The sequence below is a fragment of the Melospiza georgiana genome, chromosome 2 (assembly GCF_028018845.1).
Source record: "Melospiza georgiana isolate bMelGeo1 chromosome 2, bMelGeo1.pri, whole genome shotgun sequence".
Lineage (NCBI taxonomy): Eukaryota > Metazoa > Chordata > Aves > Passeriformes > Passerellidae > Melospiza > Melospiza georgiana.
The window spans coordinates 9287998-9314009 of NC_080431.1; the positions used below are offsets into that span (position 1 = coordinate 9287998).

The following is a 26012-nucleotide window of genomic DNA, read 5'->3' on the forward strand; positions in this document are numbered from 1 at the left end:
AGTAAAGTTTCTTCACCCAGAAAACTCTATCAGAAATATTACCAAATGCTGTAATTCTGTGATCCAATTAATTATGGAAAAAGGAGTTGTACAAGTACTGAAAGGTTTTACTCTCAGCTAGAGTACAAGGGTACTTACCAGATCTCAGAGGTCTGGTACTTTTACTCTTAAGTTTCCAATTAACTAATTGACATCAGTTTCTATTAAAATCATGCCTCCTAAATCCCTCCATGAAATCAGAAGTGGAACATATCAGCAATGAAAAGCTGAAAATCATACCTCTTCTCCCTTATGGGTCTAGAGGAGACTGCAAAATATATGAAAATATGGAAAAGGTTATTCTTTGAATATTTTTAGTGATAGAGTTTGTGAAATCACTTGGGGTTTGGGTAACCCTCAAAAGATCTAAAGGAACATATGAACTATAATAAAAAGGAATTCAAAGCCCATGTTTGGAAACAGGTTTTTAATGTACCCAGACATTTGTGTTGAGACAATCAGAATGTGTTTGCATGTCCCAGGGCTGCAAAGTGCACAGAATAGAAAGGGAGTCCATGGGAGGAAAAAATCTGCCCATGCATGACAGAAACAAATCCTTCATCTTGATTAAGGGAAAGACTAAAATTTTCCCACAGATTTCACCAGACCCATGGTGTACTTACACGCCATCACTGCTCAGAGTGCCTTACTGTTCCAGCTGTTTTAAGGTGCATTTCTGTGCTCACACTGAGGCAGGGAATCACATGTGGCACAGCAGACACGTGGCCAAAATCCTTCTGCAACTGTGATCATCCCCCTGGATTTCCCAGGCTCTGGATGCAGGGCTGAGCCTCTCAAATCAGGACTCATCAATCAGTGGCTCTCCCTTAGTTACAAATGCTCTAAAGGCACCCAGTGACCTAGTTTAAACTTAAACCTCATACTCCACATAGATATAATATGAAGTGAACTTTTATACATCCCCGAGTGTGACGTGGCTAAGAGAGATTTCTGGGCAAAGAGGGACAAAAATAGAAAAGCCTCATTATGTGCCTAACAACAAGGTGGAAAATATGCAGATGAAGTTTATGCCTGGTGGGAAAAGAGAAGGAAGAAGGGGGTGGGTAGACTGAAGGTAGTTTGAAGCCTGTGACAGCAGAGTAAATACAAAATATTTATTTATCAGTGTCTGCAACTCACTGGGAGATTTGAGGGACTGGGAAAGGAATGGCAGAGGTTTATTTTAAGTACAAACTGGAGTGGGTGACTGTCATTTTAAGATTGGGAGCAGGGGAGACAGGTCTGCAGTAGCTTAGGAGAGCAATGTGTTTCAGGCAATTGGTGATTAATTGTACTCTGCTATGCCACATCTCCTTCTATTAAACCTTAGATGGCCAAATCTGTTTCCTAATTGTTTTTGTGTTTCTCAGTCTTCTTTTGTTGTGCATAGGAGTAGGCAATTTCTGTGCCATCAATATCTCATTAAGGTGCCTGGGATCTGAAATGCCTTGCTTTGTTTTTAATTTTGTTTTCCAGGCTTTTTGCTGCATTTTATGACATGGCATTTTTTGTTTGCTTGTTGCGGTCCATTTAGTCTCTGGCATTCCCTTTCCCCAGGTTATAGCTTTATTTGTTTCTCTGCCTGTTGGCACTCGAGGTGTATGTAAATTATTGTTGCATGCTTCAGCATCACCACCTATTGCTCTTCATTTCCCCTAATGACAGTCCCATCTGAATGCTGGTGCCTGCTCAGGTTGTACACGTGTAGAAAATAACTTCAACTCATCTGTGAGGTCTTTTTTCATTTTTCTTATTTTTCTTTTCACCCTCTTTCCTGTTGCTGTTTGCCTCAGACTTGTATTCATGAGGTGAGGATAGAGCTGCACACTTTCTGCCTAGGGCAAAATCCTGCTGCCACTCGTGCAAGAGGAAAAAGGAAGGGCATTCACACAAATAGCTAATCAAAGGGTTTTTAATGATACTCATTAGGAAAGAAATTCATTAACAAGCCAGCACAGAACATTCCCTGAAGGGAGAGTGATGTTACTGGTCACATCAAAGTCCCCACCTGACTAACACCTTTATTGCTGTTCATAGTAAGGCCAAGTTAGCAGCAAAATCAGTCGCATTCAGTTCCTGCCAAGCAAAAAGTCATCAAAGCATGGTCATGGAAACTGGATCAGTTCTGGTTTACTAATAAAAATGGCTTTTCAACTTTTCACAGCGATGTATATAGTTTAGCACCCACCACTGATGCTTTTGGATTCATACAATTTTGCATTTCCTACCCTTCACTCTTTCTCTCTCTTTTATTTGGGTACCTCTGACCATGTGTTGCCCATGGCAGGGGTGTAGTCCTGCAGCACCACAAACCTCAGCTGGATGGATGCCAATGCCCCTTTTCCAACAGAAGTCTGCCAAAGGAACCCTCACGGCAAGGTTCAGTGGGGAGCCCCTCTGAACTGTGGGCAGATCCTTCACCCAGAAATAAAGCACCAGTGCAGGCCTGCCAGAGCTTCCCCCACTGACCAGGACAGATGCAACCTCTGAGCATCAGGGCTACTGCCAACCAGCAGGTGTAAAACTGCCTGTTTTTTATGCTCACACCATTACTTACCTAGAAAAGGGACTCTATTTTTCTGCCAACTCATTCCTAGAGATTAGTATCGGTATCTTGGGATGCTCATTTACTCTGTAAAAATTGGGATTTTAAAATAGACTGGAGAAGAAATCTCACTTTTTTTGTATTGCCCTGATACAGGAGAGCTCAGTTATTAGAACAAATTGTAGCAAGCAGCTTCCTGGTTGTTATACCCACATAATTACCACGGGCTGCTACATGAAACCCTGCTTCACTCTTATGCTTAGAGGCAAGATCTCCATTTTGCAAGGACAGAGCAAGTTCTATTATGCATTTTACTGCCAAAGGAGGTCAATTAACTTTAATTGGTTCTAATTAGCACTTGCTCAAGCTGTTATATTCTTTACCTGCATCCGAGTGGCTCTCCAAGTGCTGCACAATGGATTCCTGCTTTTGAACACAAAGGAGAACTACTAATGGCATCCTTGAAGGCAAAAGATGCACTGATCAGCATGAATGTGGAACAAATATCAGCACAAATAGCAGGCCTTTTTAGAAAAAAAACCCCCACAAACATTTGTGCCCATCTGGCTTTGATCAATTGAACTGAATGCAACTGTGCACCTTGTTGCTTAAAGTTAGAACAATGTAAGTACACAAATGCCATTATTCTTTACCATAACTTCTTTACAGATGAAAGTACTGGAAAATGCAAGGGGAGGGGGTGAGGGGGTGCAGGGACAGTGTTACAGCTCTGAAAAAAAACCAAATGGATCATTTCAATGGTAGCCAAAACAAAATACCAAGAAAACAAAAGAATTGTCAAACATACATCTGAAATGCTGTTTTCTGTGATTTTTGAACATTGTTTTAAAAGCTTTGTATTAAAGTGAAAGGTTTAAGTTTGGGCATTTTTTGTTTTTGATTTTTTTCTTCCATTCTCCTACAGCAAGAGGAACAACCTCACTCTCCAGCATAAACCATCTGAGTGCTCAGGATGTGCTGAGAACTCAGCAGTGAACTCAGGACTGCCTACAACAGACTGAATAAGGAGCCACATACCAGAAGAGCTGCTGCAATGCTGAGCTCTGCTCTAGGAACTTATTTTCTGCTCAGGTCTTCCTGGATGCAGCTACACAGCTAAATACAGTCAGGCCAAAGAGGAATCCGGTCCTCACATCAGCTGTAGAACTCAGAGCTACCTCTCCTCAAATACCCACTCTGCATGTAGGCATGGCCCTACATCTCCTGTGGGTCCCATGAGACATCTGTGAGCTGTTTCTGTTAATTTGGGTGGAGGAGAGTTGGCAGGAAAGAGCTCAGTCCTGAAGGGAAGAGGGGAACAAGCTAGACACAGCAGAGTAGATGTCTGCTGCCACTGCTCTCCTGTGTCCCCCTGAATTAATAAAGCTTTTATCCATATATCCAGCCACTCAATGCATGCAGAGCACCTCCATGGCTCTTCTGCTCTTGCAGCCCCCATGCCAAACACCCCAGATCCAGGGAACAGCATCAGCACTGAGTGCACAGGAGAGCACTGAGGGACGGCAGTCTCAAAATGTGAGACACACCAAAGAGAGCTCAGTGCAAACCCCCGTGGTGCCTCAGGCATTGAAAACTTTCCCTGCCCTGAAATCTCCATCCTCAGAGAAGTGACCTTCCTCCAGGTGCTGACCTGCCTGGGATGCACTGACCCCACCGAGCCTGGAGCCACCAGGGCTGCTCAACCCTGAGCATTCTCCACTCTCACCAGCTTGCATTAACCACACATCTAACACAAAGCACCAGATTCAGGGTCCCCAGGACCTAGGCCTCCTATGGACTTTGGGTAATTTGTTTTGGTATGCAAAGCAAAAGCAATGAAATTTATACACATCATTGCTTGTACTGTTCAAAATTGCATGTGAAACTGTGGTGGACTTGGCTGTTTCTAAACCAGTATGTGTTATTTATTTTAGTATTACTTTTTCCCTTTTTCCTGCTATTTGAATTTGCCTCCTAAATGAATTGTCCGCTCCCCACATGGTTTTTAAAAACAATTTATTTTTTAGCTAATGCGTTCCAGATAGATGGAACACAAAACATGTGTTAAAAAAATTAAATTAAAAAATCCTCCCTCAGCAAAGAAGTACCCCCCAATTTTTACAAAAGGTCAACTTTTTTCTTTCTAGTTCCCCTGCTAAGACTCCACAAGGCCGTTAACCATAAAAAAACCCCAAACTGCATAAATTGTAGACAAGCCAAAGGAGCTGCCTGTAATTTTTTCTTTTTTTAAATTGAAGTTCCTGCCAAAATCTCCCCGAGCCCTATTCCCTTTCCTCTTTCAGTTGTGAGGACTCTTTCTCAGCCTCAGCGCACACCTCTTCTCGTGGCTGGCAATGCATGGGCTGAGGCAAGCATAAACCAGCATATAATTATTTCAAACAGTCATGTCTTCCTTTTGCACTGGTGTGCAGTTAAATTAACATACTTAAAAACATTCCATGCACCTTATCTTTAGTACTTTTCCCAAGGAATGGTGTTTCTGTTGCATCTCAGGTGACAACCAAAAGGTATCCTAAAGGTTTACTGACTTGGGTATGTGCTTGAGAAATAAAGGGGAAAAAAAAAAAAAAAGAAACATCAAAAAAGGAAATGTCTGTTTCTTGCATCACTGAAATGGCTGCCCATACAGCAATACACCACTGAAGCACATGGAACAATTCATTATTTGGTCCTTCAGCCCTCCTGCATTTAAAATTGAGCACAAAGATCAAGAAAAATTGACCTATCCGTACATTTTGGGGTATTCTGTACTGGGCTGGCTGTAGCCCCACCAGTAACAAGCCCCAGGTCTGAAGGTTCAGACCAGGTTTTACACATCCACTGCTCTGTGGGCTTCAGGCAGAGCCAGCTGTGCCTCCTCAGGGCCTGCCCACACTGAGGGAACAGCCACAAGCAGAATATTCACTGGAATAGCTGTATCAGTGCCATGACAGAGGTACAACTGCTCCAGGAGAGACAGGACATTAAACAGAAACCCCTAGGACAGGCAATGTTTGCCACTGGCTTAGTTCAAAAAACAGTGTATAAAATGTTCCTTGTCACCTGTAAGTGGACAGTGATGATTATAGCTCAGTCTATGTTATTATTGCCTGATTTTCCCTGTTTGGGTTTTCATATATTGACTCCTTACTCAAGGTCTTTTAACATAGATTTGAAATGTGAATATGTTTTATTTTTCCCCAGTAAATATACAATACACACTTCAACAGTACTATTAACCAACTTCTTATGCCAATTAAACTTTGCTGCACTAACAATACCAATGAAACACATTAAGAGGTCATACTTTTTCGTGAACAAACTGTAGCCAATAAACAGTTTTTTTAAAAAAAACAAATTAAAAAACAATTCTAAGTGCTGCCACAACATCCCTTTTCTTTAAACACATTATTCACAATAAATGTTTTCATTTTTTTTAAAAAAAGAAGAATACTTCTTTTAAAATAGTAAATTAAATGGCATTTTAAAAAATATGTACTGTGGTTCATTGGAAGTACATTGTATAGAAAAGAGAGAGAGAAAAAAAAAGAAGAGACATCACCTGTAAGATAATGGAGACACTTTGCCATACACAACAACACCTCATGTAATATTGTAAGCAAATTATTAATGAACAAAAATGTACAGAAGCAGATGGACAAGTTAGTGAATATCATGGTACTGAACAGCTTTAATACTGACACACATTTACTTTCCAGTGGAAGAGATAAAACACATATTTGAAAGGAATTGGAATGGCTTTATCAACCTCTAAAGATACTGAATTTTGAATAGAACAGAGTGAGTAAGGTGTTCCACCAAAGCTCAGCACAAGCTTTTGAATTAAATGGGGAAAAAAAAACTATCAGTGACTGAGCTAAACATCTTCCAGAGAATTAGATTGGAATTGTACTCTGAATAGTCTTCTCTTCATATAATATATACCAAAATAAAAACCATGCACATGTAATTATGCTGCATTATTTATCTTACTTGAACATTTTTTGCACATTTTTAAGTTGTGTTTTTAACTATAGTGTTTTAACAAGCAGGAAAATTGCATATACTCATTGGTCACATAAGTAAATAAATTCATACTTTTTTTCCTCAACTTTTTTTTGTTTGCAACTTGCTAAATAACACATCTTGACCTTAAGGGAGCTAACTAGCATTTTTCAATATTCAATAGTGCTGAGTTGTAGTTGATGGCTGTCGTGTTTTATCTTATCATGGAACAAGTTAATGAAATGAAAAGCAACACATATTTAGCATCGTAATTTACTTTTCTAAAATTCTGCCATGACAAAAAGTGTTCTTAATACTGGTGAGCTCCAAGGCAAAATATAAAACAACATAGACTGGTTATATGAGAAAGGTATTCAATGGAAACTTGTGTTCATGGTCAGATAACTAACAGAAATAAGCTGTAAGATGCGATATTTAAATTAAGCATCAAAGTAATGGGTGGGTTAGCCACACACAATATTCTAAGAAAAGCTTGAGAATTTATTCTTTGAGATTTGAGAGGTAAAGAAGACTTGGACAAAATCATGAAAATTAATGAAGAGACAGGATGCTGTCATTAATGTCCACTTACAGAGTCTGGTTGATTCAAAAAGTGTATAAACGTGCATAATTTCCTCATCATAGTAGAGTTTGAAGCCACTCACTAAAACACAGGTCAAAGATCTCCTTTGCTTATATCCAACTTTTTGGATGTATTGTATTGCCAGAAATATACTTAATGCAAGTCAAAAATAATTTGACCATTGCTTTCCTTCCAAAAACTGAACATTTTACTACAAATTTAGTGGATCCAACTTCAGCTCTTGCAGGCTTCAGGTATGGAACAGAAAGGGTTGTGTAGACTGCATCAAAACAATTAATGTCATGAATTTCAGTGGTGCAGCTTTATCCTCTATCGCACTGTACACGTATTGGAAAGATGAAATAAGATACTCTGACATTTCAATTTTTTGGAAGCAGCCTGAATATGTCTTAGTAATAAATTGCATTCTTATCTTCTTACTAGGTATACCTTGTGTTTATGTGGTTTGATTCTCCTGAAAAATCTCTGTCCTATAGTTTGGGCTGGAAAAATTAATGGCAATAATTCCTTTAAAACTGCAAAATAAAAACAGCTTTAGTGAAACACCTTAAGTTCTTTTATTTGTAGCAAGGTTTGTTTTTTCTTCCCCTTAGTGGCATGGGATGGCTAAAAGCAGATACTAAGGGTATCACTCTAGTGAAAGGGTCTAGGCCATCTCATGCTACCTTTAGTTTCATTTTCACTCTTTAATCTCACACTTCCAACTTCTGACCCCTTCTTAAATAGGAAGAGCAACTATGTTGCTTGCTTTTAAAAGGTTTAAATCTGTCTCTAATGTCTTCACTGACATCAGTTTTGCCTGTCACTTTCTCATTTCTACACCCCAATGGAAAACCACCTAACACACTCCTTTACATCCAAAGTAGCTTACAGGATGCAAACCTTCTTCACACATTCAGTCTCTTTTTTTCTTCATGTCATGAGGAGTAGAGTTTTGTGCTTATCACCAAATAAAATTGCAGTGCAAACTTTAAACATAAAAGTTACACAATTAAAAGTTAATATATGGCACCACAGCCTATTAATTCACATATAGTACAACAGACCAGTAAAAACAGACATGAATATGAACATAGCTAAAAAGAAGGTGAGCTTGCATAGCAATGCAACAAAAGAAATTATATACAGAAGGAAATCCTTTTAATCCTGGAGGGTGATTTTTTTTTTTCTTTCTTTTTTTTATATACTCCTGACAAGGAATAGTTTAAGGTGGATGGTGTATTAAAGAGAAGAACACAAGTAAAGTATCTGTGGGATATGTGTGGCTGTGTGTCTTTACATTGCATTTACAGTTCTTTTAATAGTACATAAATAAAGAAAATGTTCATTGCACTGTTTAGTGTCATCACTTCCATGAGTTCAGACCTGATGGTCCATCAGAGCAGCTTGCAATGTGTCTTCTCAACTACTCTATAGAGAGAAACAAAAGAGAGAGAAAGAGGTTGTAATAAGGAGAAAAAACCACACAAAATAAAGCCTATGGCAATATTACTGCAGCAAAGGATGAATATTCAATAGGTTGTGAGAGCAGGGTTAATTGCTTCTAAGATGAAAAGCGAGGGATGCTAAAATTTAGCACTTACCAACACCATATCTGAGAGTGCACATTTCAGGGCTCCTGGGTCACCATTAGCTCTCTTACAGCTACAGGGCAGTGACTGCCAGGAGCTGCTGAGGGTTTGGCTGCAGCAAGAGGAGGCAGACATGCCAGCAGCTCCACTGCTTTTACGACCATTAATAAGTTTATTAAACACACCAGTATGCTGAATATGCTGAGGTTTTGATGTTCTTTCTCAAACAACAGAGTCAAGCCTTTGGGCAGCTGGTACTGCCGGCACATACATAGCATCAACATGGTTTCATAAAAACTTTAACAGGTATTGAATGATAATATAAAACAAATTTGGAAAACAATTTTCCTGTTCTGGGATACTGAGGAAAAAAGTGGAGATATGAAACTGAAAAACTGGGGTACACAATCAACAAAAGAGGACCTCCATCTGAGAGAATACTTCTCATTAAGCAACAGGAAATTAAGGAGAAGGCTGAGGAAATCTGTCACTGGCATTTCCAAGACAAGCACTCTATACTTTGCCCAAAAAAAATTCCAAGTTACTAGAATTCCTTCTCAATTTTCCCCATGCTTCACTAGCATTATACACCCAGAGATGTACCATGTAGATAACTTTGGCACGGCTTACACAGATTTGAACTGGTCCAAAGCCGGGAACAGAAGGACGACATTTGTTTGCCATCACATGCAATACGCTTCAGAAGGCAAAAAGACGTGGACAAAGATTTATCTATCACACACAACTTCCTACTCTCTTCACAAGAGCTTTATAATTTTTTTTCTTTTATCTATTTGAGAGTTTTAACTGGAGCTGGAGGTAAACTTACATAATTCACCAGTAAACTGTCCTTGACTGTTTGCTCCCACATAGCCCATATCGAGAAGGTCACTGGCATTGCGTTGGTGACCCCCTCGCAAGACTTCACCTTTTCTGGGTCCAGTCGATCCTTTAGAAGAAGATGTTCCTGAAGAGCTGTGGCCACCAGGGGATGGGAAGTTGGGTTTACTATATGGTACGAGTGCCTCTTCTAGAAAAGCAAAACAAAGCAAAATAAATACCAATGAAGTCCTAGAAGCAGGAATAAACAAGCTATTCATTTATGCACGTCATATCCATTCATATCTGTCTTTTCTCTTGCTTTATAGCATAACAATTTTACATAAGAAAATACACAACTAAGAGTTGTATCCCAAGGACAGAGAAGCCAGCATGAATTTAAATCTCGCTTCCTTGTGAACTCCTAAGTCAGTTTGTATTAATTATAAGAAGTCTAGATTCATTATGAATAAGAGATCATGAATCATAGATACTTTAATAAAAATAGGTGAACACGCAATTTCCAAAACAATGAAGCTATGATTAGATTTTTGCTTCAAGCCTACATAAATGTGCTTTTTCCTTTTCTTTAGCTTAAATTATGGCAACATTACCCCAATCAGTTTAGATAAAGAACGACAATATCAGCTAATTTAATTAGCTTCCAGCAACTCAGTAATTTCTAACGATGCAAAGTACACTGACAATTTTTTTTTGCAACTGGTGTTGAATTACATTGGAAAATATTATATTATACATTGCAGTTGTAATATTTGGGGCGGATAAATAATCCTGCAGCTTGTTTCATGTTTCATTATGAGCAAAAGGCCTACTTTTGCTCACTTGGATTCTTTTTCTGTGAAGACCTGTAATAATGAACTGCTTTCTAAAGCAGGATTAATGGCAATAAGGCATAAGATTGTAAGTCTTCATATAGCATGAAGTAAAACAAGACATCACTTCTGATTAGTGTTTCCTGGAAATATTGTTGTAATAACCCAAATCTAAGAAGCATAACAGCAGAACTGATTTAACACTGAAATAGAAGCACTATTTTATTTCTTTGCTGTGTATGATCCACTTTTGCCCTCTCAGAAGCTGAAGAAAGAGATCTTGCTAAATATAGTTTGAGTCAAGAAAGAATATGAGTATATATGCCTAACCTCAAACACAGCATTGTCCCTTCTGAAATCAGTGGGATTTCTACTGCTTGAATCCTGCCTTTTTTCAAAGGGAATTTAGGTCCAAAGGGTTTTCTTTTTTTGGTTTTCCAATTGTCTTCACTCTTAAACAACCTTTTGAGGAGAAATGGACTTTCTTTGACAGAGGGCAGGAACGCAGAAAGAAGAGTAGGTGGGCATGGTTGGAAAGAAAGAGGAGATAAAAACGCTTTTATTCACAAGCTTGAAGCCTTTGCAAAGACTGCAGGACAGGCATAATTAACTTAGAGAAGTGCAAAATGAGAACGAATTTGTGGAAGAAACGCAGGATTTTGTTGTTTGCCTACAAGAGAGTAGGATGTGGGGATTCCCCACGTGAGCTGCCAGTGAACTGAGCCTGATTTTAAGTTAAATCTGTTGCAGAAGAGGGCAGGCAGCTGACTTCTTTCCCTGCCAAAGTATCTCCCTCTGGTCCTGCCAAGGGACCAAAATTGTGCTGCAGGATGTGAGAGCATTATCAGTGTTTTGTGCTATGACTGTGTGCTGTCCTTGCTGAAAAAAAAGAAATTCTTGAAAGACTCTGTAAAATGGCATTTAACAGCCACAGTCTCTCCTAAATTATGTTGCTTGTTTTTTTATATATCAAGACCTAACAATAGAGTCAGATGCAAACCTGGTTTCCAAAGGCTGGCTAAAATACGGAACAGTTTGCATTAAGGCAGCAATAAAGCAAGTGGCATAAATCAGTTTAGCAGAAAGCTGGATACATTTTTAAAGGATGAAAACAAAAGTCACTAGCAGACCAAAAGAGTTGGAAGATGACATATATAGTCAATTGATTTGTTTTTCTAGCTGGTGGACTCAGGATAAGGCCTCCTTTGGGTTCAATGAAATATTGAGGTAAAACGACCATGAATAAATATAAAGTGCATTATCATTATAGAGCATATGGTATGTTAAATTATCTGTTGTGCCCTCAGAAATAAACATAATCCATAAAATAAGGAATTATGACATAAACAAAGGCTAGGTTTTACACAACATTCTAGCACACGAAAAGTAGTTGTCTCCAGTCCTGAGAATGGGCTCACATTTATTAAACTCTCCAAACAGTGCTCTATGTCCAAGCCTGCAAATAATATGGGGAGGTTTTGCTGGTGCCTTAATTAAACAATTAATTTGAAGATATAATTCTAGCCCCTGTGAAATCAGGATGTGTGTGTAAAAATGTTTTTATACTTCAGAAAATAAACAAAAGGGTTTTCCTGCTATCAAAATCATTGTAACTTGATATAGCACCACTTTGGAGCTGAGAATGTCATATTTGACGTGCTTTAACTCCAGTTCTACAATGAAACCACTGCCAGGAACTCAGTGATCTTGTTTATACTGAAAGCAACCAGTGGAAACAGAGATCCCAGACTTAGGTATTTTTATTTTATTCAACTTCAAACTAAAGGTCTTGCTTTCAAAATTTCAAGTCACAGCTTGGTAACATCTGAATGAAACCCCCTAAGTTGCGAATTATCTATTTTCTGGAAGCTAATTAACTGTTCTGGAAGTTAATCAACTGTTCTGGAAGCTGTTAACTAATACTAACAACTCTTTCTTGGAAATGCATTGAAAACTGGGACAGAATGGATTTCCAAAGAACTATGCCATTAATAAAGGAAAAGGGAAGAAGCACGATTAATATTATTAAACCACTCAAATTCAGTGATATAAACCAGCATCACTCACAAGAGTAGCCTTTTTAAAATCTACCACAGACAAGAGTGCAGAGCAAGAAAGCTGCAGTGCAAGAGGCTGGAATGACAATGCAGACAGAGAGATATGAAGCCCTGGCCTGTCTTGTGTACAAACTTTGTGAACTCCTCACACCAGGATAAACTCATAGCATCTGCTAGAGGCATCCTTTTTTATGCATAAAGGATATGCACTTGCCCTCGGCATCCTGAATTTGACAAGAACAGGATACCTGTAACCACTTCAGTTTAGAGCACTGCAAGTGTAAGGATCAAGTTCTCTTTGTTTATGGACAGATAAATGCATGCCCTGCAGGATGGGAATTTTACTGCTGTATGAGCTCTGCATCTCAGAATAAATGACAAATTCTATTTACAGACTTGTGATACAGAGGGAAAAGAAGGGACTTCTTTGTAAGAAAGGTCAGAGAAGCATCTTTAATAACAATTTCCAAGGAAATAAGAGGTGTAAGGTATATTTGGGTTATTTTCAATGTGTTTGTATATCTTCTAAACTGCAATTAAAACTGCAGTTTAGAAGATATACAAACACATTGAAAATGTGAAATTCATGCTGCCATTTCACCAAGCAGCATGAATTTCACACACTATTTTTAAACTGTGACTTCACATTGTGATTTCAGAACATGAACAGCCACTCATTTGTTTATGCAGCCAACAATACAGGTAGCAGTATTTTTTAATACAGGTAGCAGTATTTTCTCTAGGAGGACTTCACTCAGTAAATCCTGTCCCCATGACAGATTTGTCTGCACACTCCTCTTCTCTTTATAGTATGTCAAAGGCACTAGTGTGTTAGATTAACAAGGAGCTTTGAGAGTGCATAAAATCAAGAAAAATATGGATGATAAGAGTACCTCTAGTGTGACTGTGGGAGCTACATAGATAAGAGAAGAAACAGTATAACCCTACAAAAAAACTTCACACGCAGTATAACTTTTTGTTTAAATCTTATTTGTCCTATTGTATCACTCTAATCAGCACTGCCCTGGGATGAGGTGATTAATGGGTTAAAGAGAACGCCCTAGGATAAAAGAGCAGCTTTTACTTGAGGTCAGGCTGAGAGAGGGAAACTGTGAATATTGTAGAAATCCAAGTCCAGCCTAGCATCACCACCTGTGCACATTTGTGCAGACTTGAAATCCATTTAGGTGCTAAAGTCAGCTTGGGGCAAGGTGCAGGTCCTGCATGAAAGTGAAAACCTGCTCTGTCATCTTGCTGGCCTTAAGAGATGAATGCTACTTTGCCATAGCCTGGAATAAAGAGAAGAGAGGGTTTTTAATGCAGCTGAAAGGAATGTCAGTAGCTCAGAGGGATCAGCCATCTTGCAGACACGTAAAAACTGCTGCCAACCTGGAAGCAGGTTGAAAGAACTGGAAAATATGGCCCTGTATGTATAAATAAATACATCTAACAAAAGATACTCTAAATATCTCTCTCCTTCCCTGCTGGTCTGAAACTGTTCCTATTTTCTCCATCGCTACGTTTGAGAACATTATTAATTTCCAAAACACTGCAAAGAGCACACCGAGTCAGGCACTAATGAGATTTCATTGATGCAGGAGGGAAGATAGCTCAATCACAAGCTCCCATTTCACTTTGCCTTTCCTTATTTTCCAGCCTGACCCTTGCCAGCACTCTCCCAGAGAGGCGTGAGGTGATCCCAGAGCCCTGCCAGGCACAGAACCCCTTGGCAGAGGGGTGGAGCAGCCCTCTGGGAATCTCTGCTGGTCAGAGTGACCCTGACATACGTACAAGTCTCTTCTCCCAGCCTGGGAGTCAAAGAAGGAGTCAGGACTCCTCAGCTGTGGCTTTCAAGGTTGTTTATAATTTCTTATCTATAACATTCTTTCCCTGGCCTGCTGAGGTCCGTTCAGCAGGTCAGTCAGTGGCACACTGACCACCCCCAGAGGCGGTGTTGTCTTTTTGTACTAAAAACTACATGCACATTATTTACAATAATTTCCCAATATCTATCACCTATATGAGACAGTGTGTTCCTACCTGTTGGGGAAGATGAAACAGGAAAGCCTTACAAATATGATTGTCTGGCAAAAGATTATGACAATATAGAAACTACAAGTGAGATTGAAATGAAAGCAAGTTTTGAGATACCTCAGTTACTGAACAACTGGAAAACAATGATGTGGCTGGCTGAAAGTAATCCCCTTTTGATGAAACAATACCCTCTGCCTGCAGACAGGTCCAAGGGTCAGAGCAAACCCTACTAGCTTAGCAGAAGGGGTCCAAAAAGTCATTTTTAAGGTTTAAAATATATCACAGTATGGTAATGTAGTGATTCCTATAGGCTGTATGTAAACGCTATAAGATTTGTATATTGTACTATATTGGTGAGTGAGAATTAGAACATTCAACACAGAAGAAGATTTATTGTATTGTAAGGAGAACCTCACTCTCTTACACTTTCACTCTCTTACACTTTGACTCTCTTACCCTCTTACTCTCTTACCTTCTCATCCTCTCTCCCCCTCTCTTCTCTCGGGCCTGCTCTGAGCTGTGGCTGGCAGCTCCCAGCAGGGCCCTGCACCCAGGCCCTTTGCAACAAACCCCAAATTCCACGACCTGGCTGCAGAGATCTCTCATCTCTCTCTGTCCTGACCATCCTAGACCCCGACACTCCTACACTACCTTCAACCAATCCAAACATGCCAGCATCGCACAGAACATGGAGGCTAGGAAGAAGGAGAAAGAAGGACAAAACACGCCCAAATTCCTCCATCTTGAGACCCTGAGCCCCCATTCTAAAAACCCCAAAAAATATACTTTGCACCCTGTGACAAAATAACTACCATTCTAAAACTCTCTTGACTTGTTATCCTTCATATAAAGGTGGTGAAATTCAAAGTCACAGGGGTCTTGGGCTCTGTGCCAGGGTCTCAGAGCCCCCTGGCAGGGGCTGGAGCCATCCAGACAGCCAGAGGGATGTCCTGGCTCCCGACACAGCCCCTGCCTGGCCTCGGCTGGTGCGGCGCGCACACACCTGATCCGAAGGCTGCTTTGTGTTGGGCTTTCCTGAAATCCTCTTGGCGGTCTGCAGAGCTTATCCACTCCTGGGCTTGCCGCTGCCACTCTAGTGATGTCCTAGCAGGCCGGTCCAGGGAGCTCTTTGTGTCATCTACGTTGGCTGCGGCGTGCTGCCTCTCCAGAGAGCTCCCCTTCCTCTCGGCAGAGCCTCCGCGCTGGCCGGGCACTATGGGCTGCCTTAAACCCTGACCGGGGGGCGGGTCGGGTGGTGGTGGAAGATCTAAAAAACGTGAATAACATTCAGGTGAACTGATTTTTTCCTTTCAACTGAAACAGGTCTGTTTTCGACACTGAAAAGCGCCTCATAAACGGTATGAGCCACTAAGCTGGTTTTAAAAGGAGGAAATTCCATGTTAATCAGAACAGGGTTTTGACTTCTGCTAGCTCTTTATTCTGGTTGCTGTGTTTCCACGTCTTTCTGACTTCCATAAAAATCCATAGGCTCTGAGCCCTGACTGACACTTCCAAGCATGGGACTGAACAACTCCTTGTTGTTCAGTAACAACAAGGAATTACGAAAGGCTGTGGAAAACTGATCTGTCCATGCCAGTTGACAATTTCCCTCCACCCTACTGGGGCTCGCTTCATCCTGGTTTTGGGCTACACTTTCAGCTCGAGGTGTAAACTCAACATGTAACATAGATCAAAATGAATAAGATGCCATAAATATTGGGAAAATTTGACTGTGAAACCTACTGGCATTGAAAAAGCATCAGTACCTCTCTGACCAATGTGTTTAAATGGAACCACCAAACAATGGGTGAGCATTTCAGTCAATGAAATGAAGAGCTGGACTTTTCAGAGACTAGAGGATGGCCACTCTGAAGTTTAGCAGTCCTGCAAATATTACCAATTAAAACACAATTTCAGCTAACAGAAAGACACTTTCCTGGTCTCTAACAACTTCTGTCCTTTTCAAGTTTGTGACTTGGACTACTAAGATGTTTAGAATTGAAGGTCAACCTTCTAAATACATTTGTGGGGGCAAAAAGTGCACTTTTTTATGAGTCCACAACCCAAGGTAATTATAGATTCAGGACAATTCTAATTCTAAATGCAACTTTTCATGTTAATGATATAATAGGCTCAATAGTCCAGATTATTTAAAAGAAAAAAAATCAGAAAATAGAAGCACCTTTAGTATCATTATGAAAATTCTTCTATATAATATACACATTTTTTACAGGGAACAGTTTTTGATATTTCTGTTTTGGGGCAATGGATAGCCCAAGTAAATCTCTGCAGCCACATCAACTTCACAAAAACCTGTGTTAGCTTACAGTAGATTTGGATCTGACCTGTTTTTTAGTCCTTTCTACCTTACTGTGTTGTGAAGGTTTATCAAGGAATTGAACTTGGCTCAGTAACAGGCATGGAAAAGTAAACCTCTGTTTTGCCTGCAGGGAAGTCTGATGTTTATACCTGTAGTGCAACTGAAATTCATTTTATAAATTGGTCAGGAGGCCTTTGGAGGGAGTTTATTTCAAAGTCTCTAATCCAGCTTTATATAAAGCTTTATATAACGCTACACAGAATTTTTTTCGTGTCCTTGCTGTAAGAGGTGATACTTATACCTCACATATGGAACAGAAATGCTTCCAAAGTTGCTGGGATGTCATTCCAGTCAACACCATCCATTACAGAAATATGAGATGTGCAGGTTATTTGTGTTTTCAAGAGAAAAAAGTTGTGATGCTCCTGTGCCTTTGCTCACAGCTTCAGTGCTGTGCCCCAGATTAAGATAAGCACCCTCTGGCGAGAGCAGCCTTTTAATAATCTGTCAGAGAGCTTGGTGCATGCTTTATGTTCAGCACTAATTTATTTGAGAAATTTTTCGTTATGAATATAGATGCGACCTTTCATGACAATGACTGCACTTGAGTTACTGGAGGTGGAAGCAGGAGGGTATGGGAGCTTGCCAATGTTAAAATTGCTTTATAGTGCTGGCTTCCAAAGTGGCATTTCTTATAATTGATTTTATTGCCATCATAACCAGTTAATGTACAGAACCACAACACTGGCATCTGCTTATGCAATCTGAAATAGAGATCACTGAAGTTGTGATTTATAAGCACTTTGTGGAGATGCATTGAATCCAATAAACACAGCCATAACATGACATGGGACTATGCAATTTTCCCAGATAAAATATTTACTGTTCAATATAAGCAAAATTTTCGAGTAGTAACATAGGAAAAAAAAAAGTTAAAATTATTGCAGTATTAAACTTTAAAAAGACTACCCTACTTCAGAAATTGCTGTCTAATAGTTGTTATTAATTAGATACTTAAAAGGAAAGAAGGCTTGTACTTAAACTATACTGCATGTTCTAGAGCTGGCTGCAACTCCTGGAATTACCGCAGAGTTATGGTGTTCATCTACTGCTAACCTGATTATTGCTTTTATCCATCCACAAAACAAGCATAAAGACTGACTTATGCATAGAAGTGAAATGAAACACCATGTTTTTTTAATTTCCTTGGGTGCTTTAAACCTATGGATGAGCTGAAGAGAAAAAATCTATCTTGTAATGAGGCTTCACAGAATTCTATAACTACAGGTACTTTGGCATTAACATAAACTGGCTCTGGCCTGAGTACAAACTTACTGAACTGCGTTACAAGTGTCTCAGAAGATCTGTAAGAACACTCGCTAATTGTAGCGAAACATCACCTGACTAAACTGTTTGTTTCTTCACCTCCTTACTCAAGTTGACAGCCACAGCAACACCTACCTGTCCTTTTTAATAAAAGAAGCTGGAAGGGAGCTTCATTTGGAAAGGTGGCTTTCGATTTGCTCTACAACTCACATCCTGCATTGTAAATCTTGTGCCTTAGTAAATAACTAAGCATTTTCTGCTCCCTTGCCTGGATTGATAGAAAGATCCCATCTGGAGTCATGAGTTTGAGACACCATTGAGAGCAGTCTTGCCTTGCCTTGGCTTTCCTAACCCTGATAAAGGAGTAACAGATGTCAGCTGAGTTAGAAGCCCCAGATCCTCACAGGAAGACAGATTACCACATAAAGGCAATCATGTCAAGCATTCCATCATGTCAATCCCTTCAGAGAAGTTCTGAATTTAGAAATGTAGGGACTTCAGTGGGATTTTGAGTGAGGATACCCAGAGTGGTAACACTGATTCACCCTACTTCCACCTAAATCTCATTTATCCTTCAGGTGGCAGGGAAAATACCTGAAAGCCTGCACTGAGCCAGTAACTTTCTAGGTCAGTAGGATGTCATCCAGACTTTCATTTTGAAGCCTCTAATGGCAGGATTATCAAACCTGCAAGGCAATTCATAAGTACATTGGTGGGGAGGTGATGGTCTTATTGATTCAGTAATGGAGGGATTGTGATTGAGGAGCTGTAGGACACCAGAGTGCCTGATAAGGGGGAGATGGATTTTCAGTCTGGGATTACTCCAGCCCTTCTTTAGAAGGCAGAGCACTGGCTAAATGATTCAGGCAGCAGTCAAGGTTTGGCACAGCTTCTCATTATTAACTGGAAAAAGCAGCAAGTTAAAGAACCTATAAGGACACACCTTTCTACCTGTGTCAGTGATTTCTTCTCATAGGAGAGATAATTACTGTGACATTTAATAAGCCCCTGAAACACCTTGTACCATCAGAAGTAAGTATTTTCTCAACATTAGAAATGATTTTTAACACACAGTAGGAAGTTAGTAGCAAGGCATGCTAACATAAGTCTTATGTTCCAGTTTTCCTTTTCAAACCCTAAGCATAATTCCCTTCTGCCTCCTCTTTGTTTTTGTTTTTTTTTTGCATATCCTGCTCAGTTAAGGAAGGGCTTTTAACTTCAGTCACACAGTTACTGTGTTGCAAACTATATGACAGATTCCACTGTTTTGCTATTCATTGTTGCTAGGAAAACAAATTATTCCTAGAGCACTAACACTAAAACCTCTCAGGGTTTTGTTTGGTTTTTTTTTTTTCCATTTTTGTCTTTGTTTTATGGTGGACTGTGAGCTCAGATTGAAAGTTTTGACCATCTGAGGCATTCGTAACATATTCTTCCTCTGTGGATTTGCTGCTGTCTCCACAGTCTTTCAGGATGTGGAAGTGAAAATACAAGTTGTACAGCAAGACAAATATGAAGACTCCATCTAGAGTCAGTCTCTAGGGGCTTCTGACCTGCAGCTGAAGGAAATGAAGAAGCAGGGTTTTAGGGGATTTGTGTGGATTGCTGTCAAAACTAAGCATGAAGTTGAGCCCTCAAATGCTTACACGGTCTGAGATGTGTGTGCTATGTGTTAAATATTACAGTTTCTTAGGTCTTTTGCACTGTCCCACATGGTTACAGTTAACAAGAAGGAAGCACTCAGGATGTGTATGGGAATGGGCAGAGAAAGCTGGAGCTTTCTTAGTCAATGAAAATTGAAAATGACAGACATCCGGCATGTGATGAGACTTAAACACAGGATACCAGGACTCATCCAGCTTGGGAATTTGAAAACAACCGGCAAACCAAGTTTATTCTCACAAGACAAATCCAAGAGGAAGCAGTTATAAGGCAATGGATTTGAGACATCAGAAAAAACAGAGAAAATGTATAGTGATGCTTTTCACAGAATTCAGGATGGCCCAGGGCTGAATGGGCTGGCCTGGATTAGGGCTTGGATATTTAGGGCTGGATCTATCCGAGGCTCTCCTCCTTCCTCTTTCTAGTTATAGCCTAAGCACAGTGATATAGTCTGTCTTTGTAAAGTTCATTGCAATATTCCCCAGAAAGCACCCAGTTGCCATTTTTCATTTCTGTGAACCAGAGATTCCTAAATTCAATTGTTTACATACATGCAGGTGGCAGCAGCAACTTCAAGCTTCCTTAATTGACAAATGATCTTTTGCAAATTTAACTATGACTCAGACTTGACATTACACTTTAATGACTCATATTCAGTAGGAGTTGAAGCAGAAAACTGTACCATTTGTGTTTGTTTGTTTGTTCCTGTGTTAATACAGGCTGGGAACTGTTCCTCTATTGCTCTAGGACATTATAAATTTTTGCAACATAAAGCAAGAATTTTAACTAGGTTTATAAAAGACAAATATTAATCTCATGGCATCTGAAAGCTGTTATGGTTATTGCCCATGTCTGAGAGGTTGAAGGAAATAATAGATCATTGGTATTCTGATTTAAATACATGAAAAAAACTCCAGTAAGATTAGTATTTTATTAAGGATAAATATAAAGTAATAGGAGTTTCGTCTTTTAAAATTAATCTTAAAATTGGATATCTTTCACTTATTTAAAACAATGCCAAATTTTATGAAGGAGTCACTCTCTGAGGAGCCCCAATTCCATCTGTCTCATGACCTGAACTGGATCTCCATTAATTTTCTGCTATCCACACTATTGTAAAACGCTTCTGTAGCAACAGTATTCAGAAGCAGAAGAATTAGTGTCCACCACACTGAGTGCACTACAAACTCACATGTACACAGAATTTGTGGCCTAAGATGCTCACAGTTCAGGGTGACAGGATATGGCATTCAGAAGGGTTAACAAAACACATACAACAAGAGTATGGCCACCTCTGAAAGTGACATCCATAACTTTGCAGTTAATCTATTCAATGGATCTGTGTAATAGAGAGGCCTCTGCAATATATCCACAAGGGGAGGGAAATAATATTTAAAGGAACTTGGATCCACAGGAGCAGAAGCTAAGCTACTTTAAGCAGATTCCACAAATAGTATCACAGGTAGAATTAGCCACAGAGCAAGAGATGTAACAATAACCCCTTTGGTGAACACTCCGATCATTTCAACACCTACAGGTGCAAGGCCAGGGATCAGAAGAAATGAGGGGGAGGTAGCAGCTGGCCACCTTCCTATCCAGTCTTACTCAAAAACTAACTTGTGACTTTTGCCAGGCTCAAGAAGGGTAGACAAAGAAAATGGAAGAAAGAGCTGATCTTAATTATTAGAAGAGCAGAACAGACACGCCTGAAATTTCCAGATGGGAAGTAGTCGTAAGAGAGAAGTGGAGATGTAAAAGAGGGAGACACAGTCACTGAGGTCAGTGGATGTCAGGACTGGAGCAGCACAGACAAGAGGTGAGGCAGAATCATGGGAAAACATGGCACGTGTTGCTGTAGCTGTTGGGTGTCTGTCAAAACCAGCACAAACCAAACAAGTCTTGTGGGAGCCGCTCTCCGCTTCTCTTTAGGAATTCATGGCATACAAGTAATACTAGTGGTGGCTACTTTCATAAAATGTAAAACTACAGGCCATTTTTCAATGTCAACTCTTGCGCAATGCAGTCATTTTGGGGTAAGATTTATACTCAGATCTGACAAACCCTAAGAGATGACAACATGTCCAGAGCAGAAATGGGAAGAAGCTCCTCCAACCCTCACCCAAGCCCCGCACTGCCAGAGCTCCAACACTGCTCACACAGCAACCTGGGGACCCCAGCTCCACCAGAGCAGCAATTGATATTGCTGAATTGATATTCCTGGCAAGATGGCTGTGCCTTGTGCTGCTGTGCACAGCTCCTGTTGCAGGTTTCCCTGCCCAGCACTCACCGTCCGTGATTCCCTCGCGGCGGTGAGGCAGAGGGGGCTGCTCCAAACGCCCGCCCTTGTGTTTCTTTGTGGGCCTCTGCCTCTGACCCTGACTGACAGCTGCGCTCGTGTTGCTGTCAGTAGAGAAAGGACTGCCTGGCCGAGGCCTCTGAGAGGAAGAATATGCTTTGCCTAAAGAAAAAAAAAAAGGGAGAAACCAGAAGAAAAAATGTTATTGCCTTGAAATGGGCTGTTCTATTAATGTCTGCTCTGAAACATTAAATCAGGCCTAATTCTCAGAGGCAGGCAAGTGTCCCCCCAAGGTACCAACTGATAACAACTGCTTTGAGACACACCACAACAAGTGAAGTAGGGAAACTTGGCATTCTTTTGTCTTTAACTTCTATAATTATAATTATTCCATCTGTTGCGATAAAACTACTGTATGCCATGTAACTCCTACCTGCTCTGTGTGCTGAACAGATGTGTCATAACAACTCCTCAGCCTTGGACAGGGAAGGAAAACAGTTCTGCAATCATATCAAATTTATCTCCTCCTGCCTTCCACTTTCATGTTTTCTGAGCCAGATTCTCATTTTAGGGCCTCCCATATGCACTGTATATCTGGAGTAACTCCAGTAAGATAAACATAACTGATTTTGCAAGCTATGTAGCTTTGTAGCACTGTATACTTAAAGGGTCTCTTTTCTCAAGAAATAAAAATGGGGGTATATTTAAATGCTAACATTTCCAGTTAATTTTCAGTACTTTTATTTGTTAAAAATATCTATTGTGACCTCAGATTTATTTATATATTGTTTTATATCTCATATATATAGATATAGATATATGTGTATGTATATATATATATATATATATATATATATATATATATGTATATGCACACTATTCAAGCTGAGTGATTTTTCTTAAAAGAAATATCTTCGATGCTGTTCTATGGAACAGATGATTAAAAGCCTTGGAATTTAAAGAGCACATTCACTTTCTGTTATTCTGATATTTTTATTCTGTTAACTAGACAATATTTAATGATAACTGATGAAAAGTAAAAATCACCATCTTTGACTTTCTTTTGTTCATGTGTATGTCATTCCTGCAAAATTTTGGAGATGCTAACATCTTAATTCATTTAGACTTGGTAATTAAAACTCTTACATATTTTAATGCTATCTGCAGTGGAAAATGCATAAGCAAAATTCTGCTCTTTCAGTGCTGCTGTGGCCCCAAATGGTGTAAGAGATGATAGAAAGTGGAAAATGGGTGATTTCTATTTTTCTGCTCAAGTGAGCCCATGATAGGAAGGAGGTCTTTTTATCCTCTGGTTAACTTAGACCATGGTCTACCCTGCAGTGGGTTATGTTTTCTAGTAAACCTTCCAACAGATGTGCTCACTTCCAACATGCTCTCACATACAACCTGATCTAGAAAAGCCTAGCTGGGAGTAATATGCAGCCCAGCATCCTACTTGAAATATTCTCAGTGCCAAGAGGGCAAAGTGAAAAAGTGGCCATAATCTCTCTAACATGCTGTTTCACATTAACACATACATGTTAGGATAACATTTCTCTATTTGACTTCTGAGATTTTGTGACTGTCTCAGGCTTGATCTTCTACCTTCTGACTGTTTTTCACCCTGAGGAGGGCACTGCTCTCAGGCAGGCTTGTCCCCAGCTGCCCATCTGTGCCAGCTATCAGAGGTCACCACATTTGAAGCCCTCATGTGGACATTTCCCAACCCTCCTCTACCAAAAAAAAAAAAAAAAAAAAAAAAAAAAAAAAAAAAAAAAAAAAAGAAAAAGTCCAATTGAATTTATATAGTCTGAAAGCAATGCCTTTGCTAACCTAACTCATTTTAACTGAAATTGGGTTACAGAACCCCTGCCCAAGCAGCTAATTCTGGAGCTGGGAGAAAGCAAGGAATAAGCATTTGGGAACACGAACCTATATAGCTGGCACAGCTGCAGCCAGACAAAGACAAGTGATCAAGCCCTTTTTTCACAGATAAGGATAACACAGCAGATGAACACAGAAGAAATATTAAGATTTCATTTAAAAAATAAAAAAAGACTCCTAATGCAAAGAAATTCAGATGTGAGCCTGAAATTCCATTCCAGCTCACAGCACGCTGCACAGATGTTTTGCAAAAATAAACTCACAACTAGTGAGTGCAGGACACAGATTCTTCACACTTACTCTTTTGACTAAAGAAAAGTGATTATTCATTCAGAATGCTGGTTTTAAAAAGAAATAGACACCAAACATTCTCTTTTATCCCCTCATGAAAATGAGCTAAAATAAATAGCACTGACTTAAATCATACATGGGGCAAACACAAATGATGTGCAGACCCCCATAGCACATTTTTCAATGCACTTAATAACTTATTACAGCATGTTGTATTTGTGGGCAGCCCTGCCAGTAAGAACTGCTGAGCAGTGTCAGACTTTCTGCAGCAGATTTAGTGTGTTTAAGTGGAGACAAGGATGAATTCACTAATTCTTGATTTAATTTCCCAAGGGTGTTAGAAAGGAAAGCTGTTTTAACTTTGTGGCAAATCACATGATGGCTTCTGGAAACTGGAATCAAAGTGTCTGGCAGGAGAGACACATTGCATCTGGATTCACCAGTGCCTCTCCTGCTTGGCAATCAAACATTCCCACGTGAGGCTATCAGGCTGGACACCTCCTTCAGCATCTACGCTGAGAGCATTTCACAGCTGCTCTAAATGGGTGGAAATGACTGTCCAGACTGCAGAGGAATAAAGAGTCAGGGCCTGCAGGCTCCCTTCAGGGCAACGAGCAGGATAACCCTGCTGTTTCTGCACTGCCAGGCACTCTGGGGGCTGGAACAGGGATGTCTGACAGAGCCACCCTGCCCTGAGAGGGGACACATCCTGATGGCGCCACAGGGAACAGGGGGAGACTTTTGCAGTGAGCAAAACAACCATTTGCTGATGTTTCTGTGAGGAAAAGGAGGGAGGGCTGTTTGCTTACGTGTGGGTTTTTATTTTATTTCCATTTTGCCTGCTGGATCATTAAGAGGGTAATAATCATAAAGTCTCTACCATGACTGCTGGATCCTTTTTTGCACCCTGTGTTCTAATGGCCTGTGAGGATTTACACACATACTCACTTTAAGTGCATTTCTGACCTAATCAAGCTAGGAAAATACAACTGACAAGGGGGCTCTCATCCTTTCATTGTAGTTTCCATTCACATAGCTACAATAAAAAAATCCTATTTATTTTGAAGTGTGTCATATTTATTCTGTGTTTGTGTATTCATTTACTTCTGTTCTGTTCTGAGTGTGTTTGTGGTGGAAAGTGCACTTCTCAAATATTTGATACAAGTGACAGTAATTTTGGTGAATCTTTGCATTGATTTTTACTGGAGGAAAAAAAAAGTTTGGAAAAGATTCACTCCTTTCACTCAGAACCCGAGAGACTCTTCAAGGAAAACAGTATATTTGAAGTTATAGTTTGGCCAGATGTGTCCATACAACATAAATTACATGAGTTTGTGAGTTTTCTTGTTTTGGTTTACCTCCCCCCCTTTTTTTTTTTTTTAAGTGATAAGATAGATTTACTCAATTTTCCATTAATAGAGGGAAACAACTGAGCTATGGTGAAATAATCTTTCAAGGATGATTATGTCTGACCAAAGCCAGTGGTAAAAACTCTAGTGATTTGAAAAAAAGCTGGATTTTAGGACTTTGCCATCAACTCTTTGCTTTATTCCTAATGTTCCTAAAAGGCAATCCTTGCCATGAAGTTATTGCATGCTGAAAGCCAACAGTTTTCAGCCACAACATGTGAGACTTTCTCCTAAATGAACACATTTTACTGAAGGAGAGACTTCATACCAGACCAATAGTCTAAAAAATTTAAATGATAGGAATATTATTACCTGTC

At 39.8% G+C, this 26012-nt stretch overlaps 1 protein-coding gene across 5 annotated transcripts in view; it reads right to left on the reverse strand.

Moving 5' to 3' along the window:
- Nucleotides 1-1935: 1935 nt before the first annotated feature.
- Nucleotides 1936-26012, reverse strand: part of ROBO2 (roundabout guidance receptor 2) — an 866123-nt gene continuing 842046 nt past the window's right edge. For 3 of the 5 annotated variants that reach the window (XM_058019191.1, XM_058019189.1, XM_058019190.1), the window contains 4 exons: nt 22103-22273; nt 15511-15774; nt 9594-9794; nt 1936-8603 (listed from right to left, as the gene is read on the reverse strand). In XM_058019191.1, coding sequence (XP_057875174.1) covers nt 8602-8603; nt 9594-9794; nt 15511-15774; nt 22103-22273 — 638 coding nt within the window. In that variant the 3' untranslated portion in view covers nt 1936-8601. The remainder of the gene's footprint in view (nt 8604-9593; nt 9795-15510; nt 15775-22102; nt 22274-26012) is intronic. The other 2 variants (XM_058019193.1, XM_058019192.1) reach the window with 1 other exon arrangement.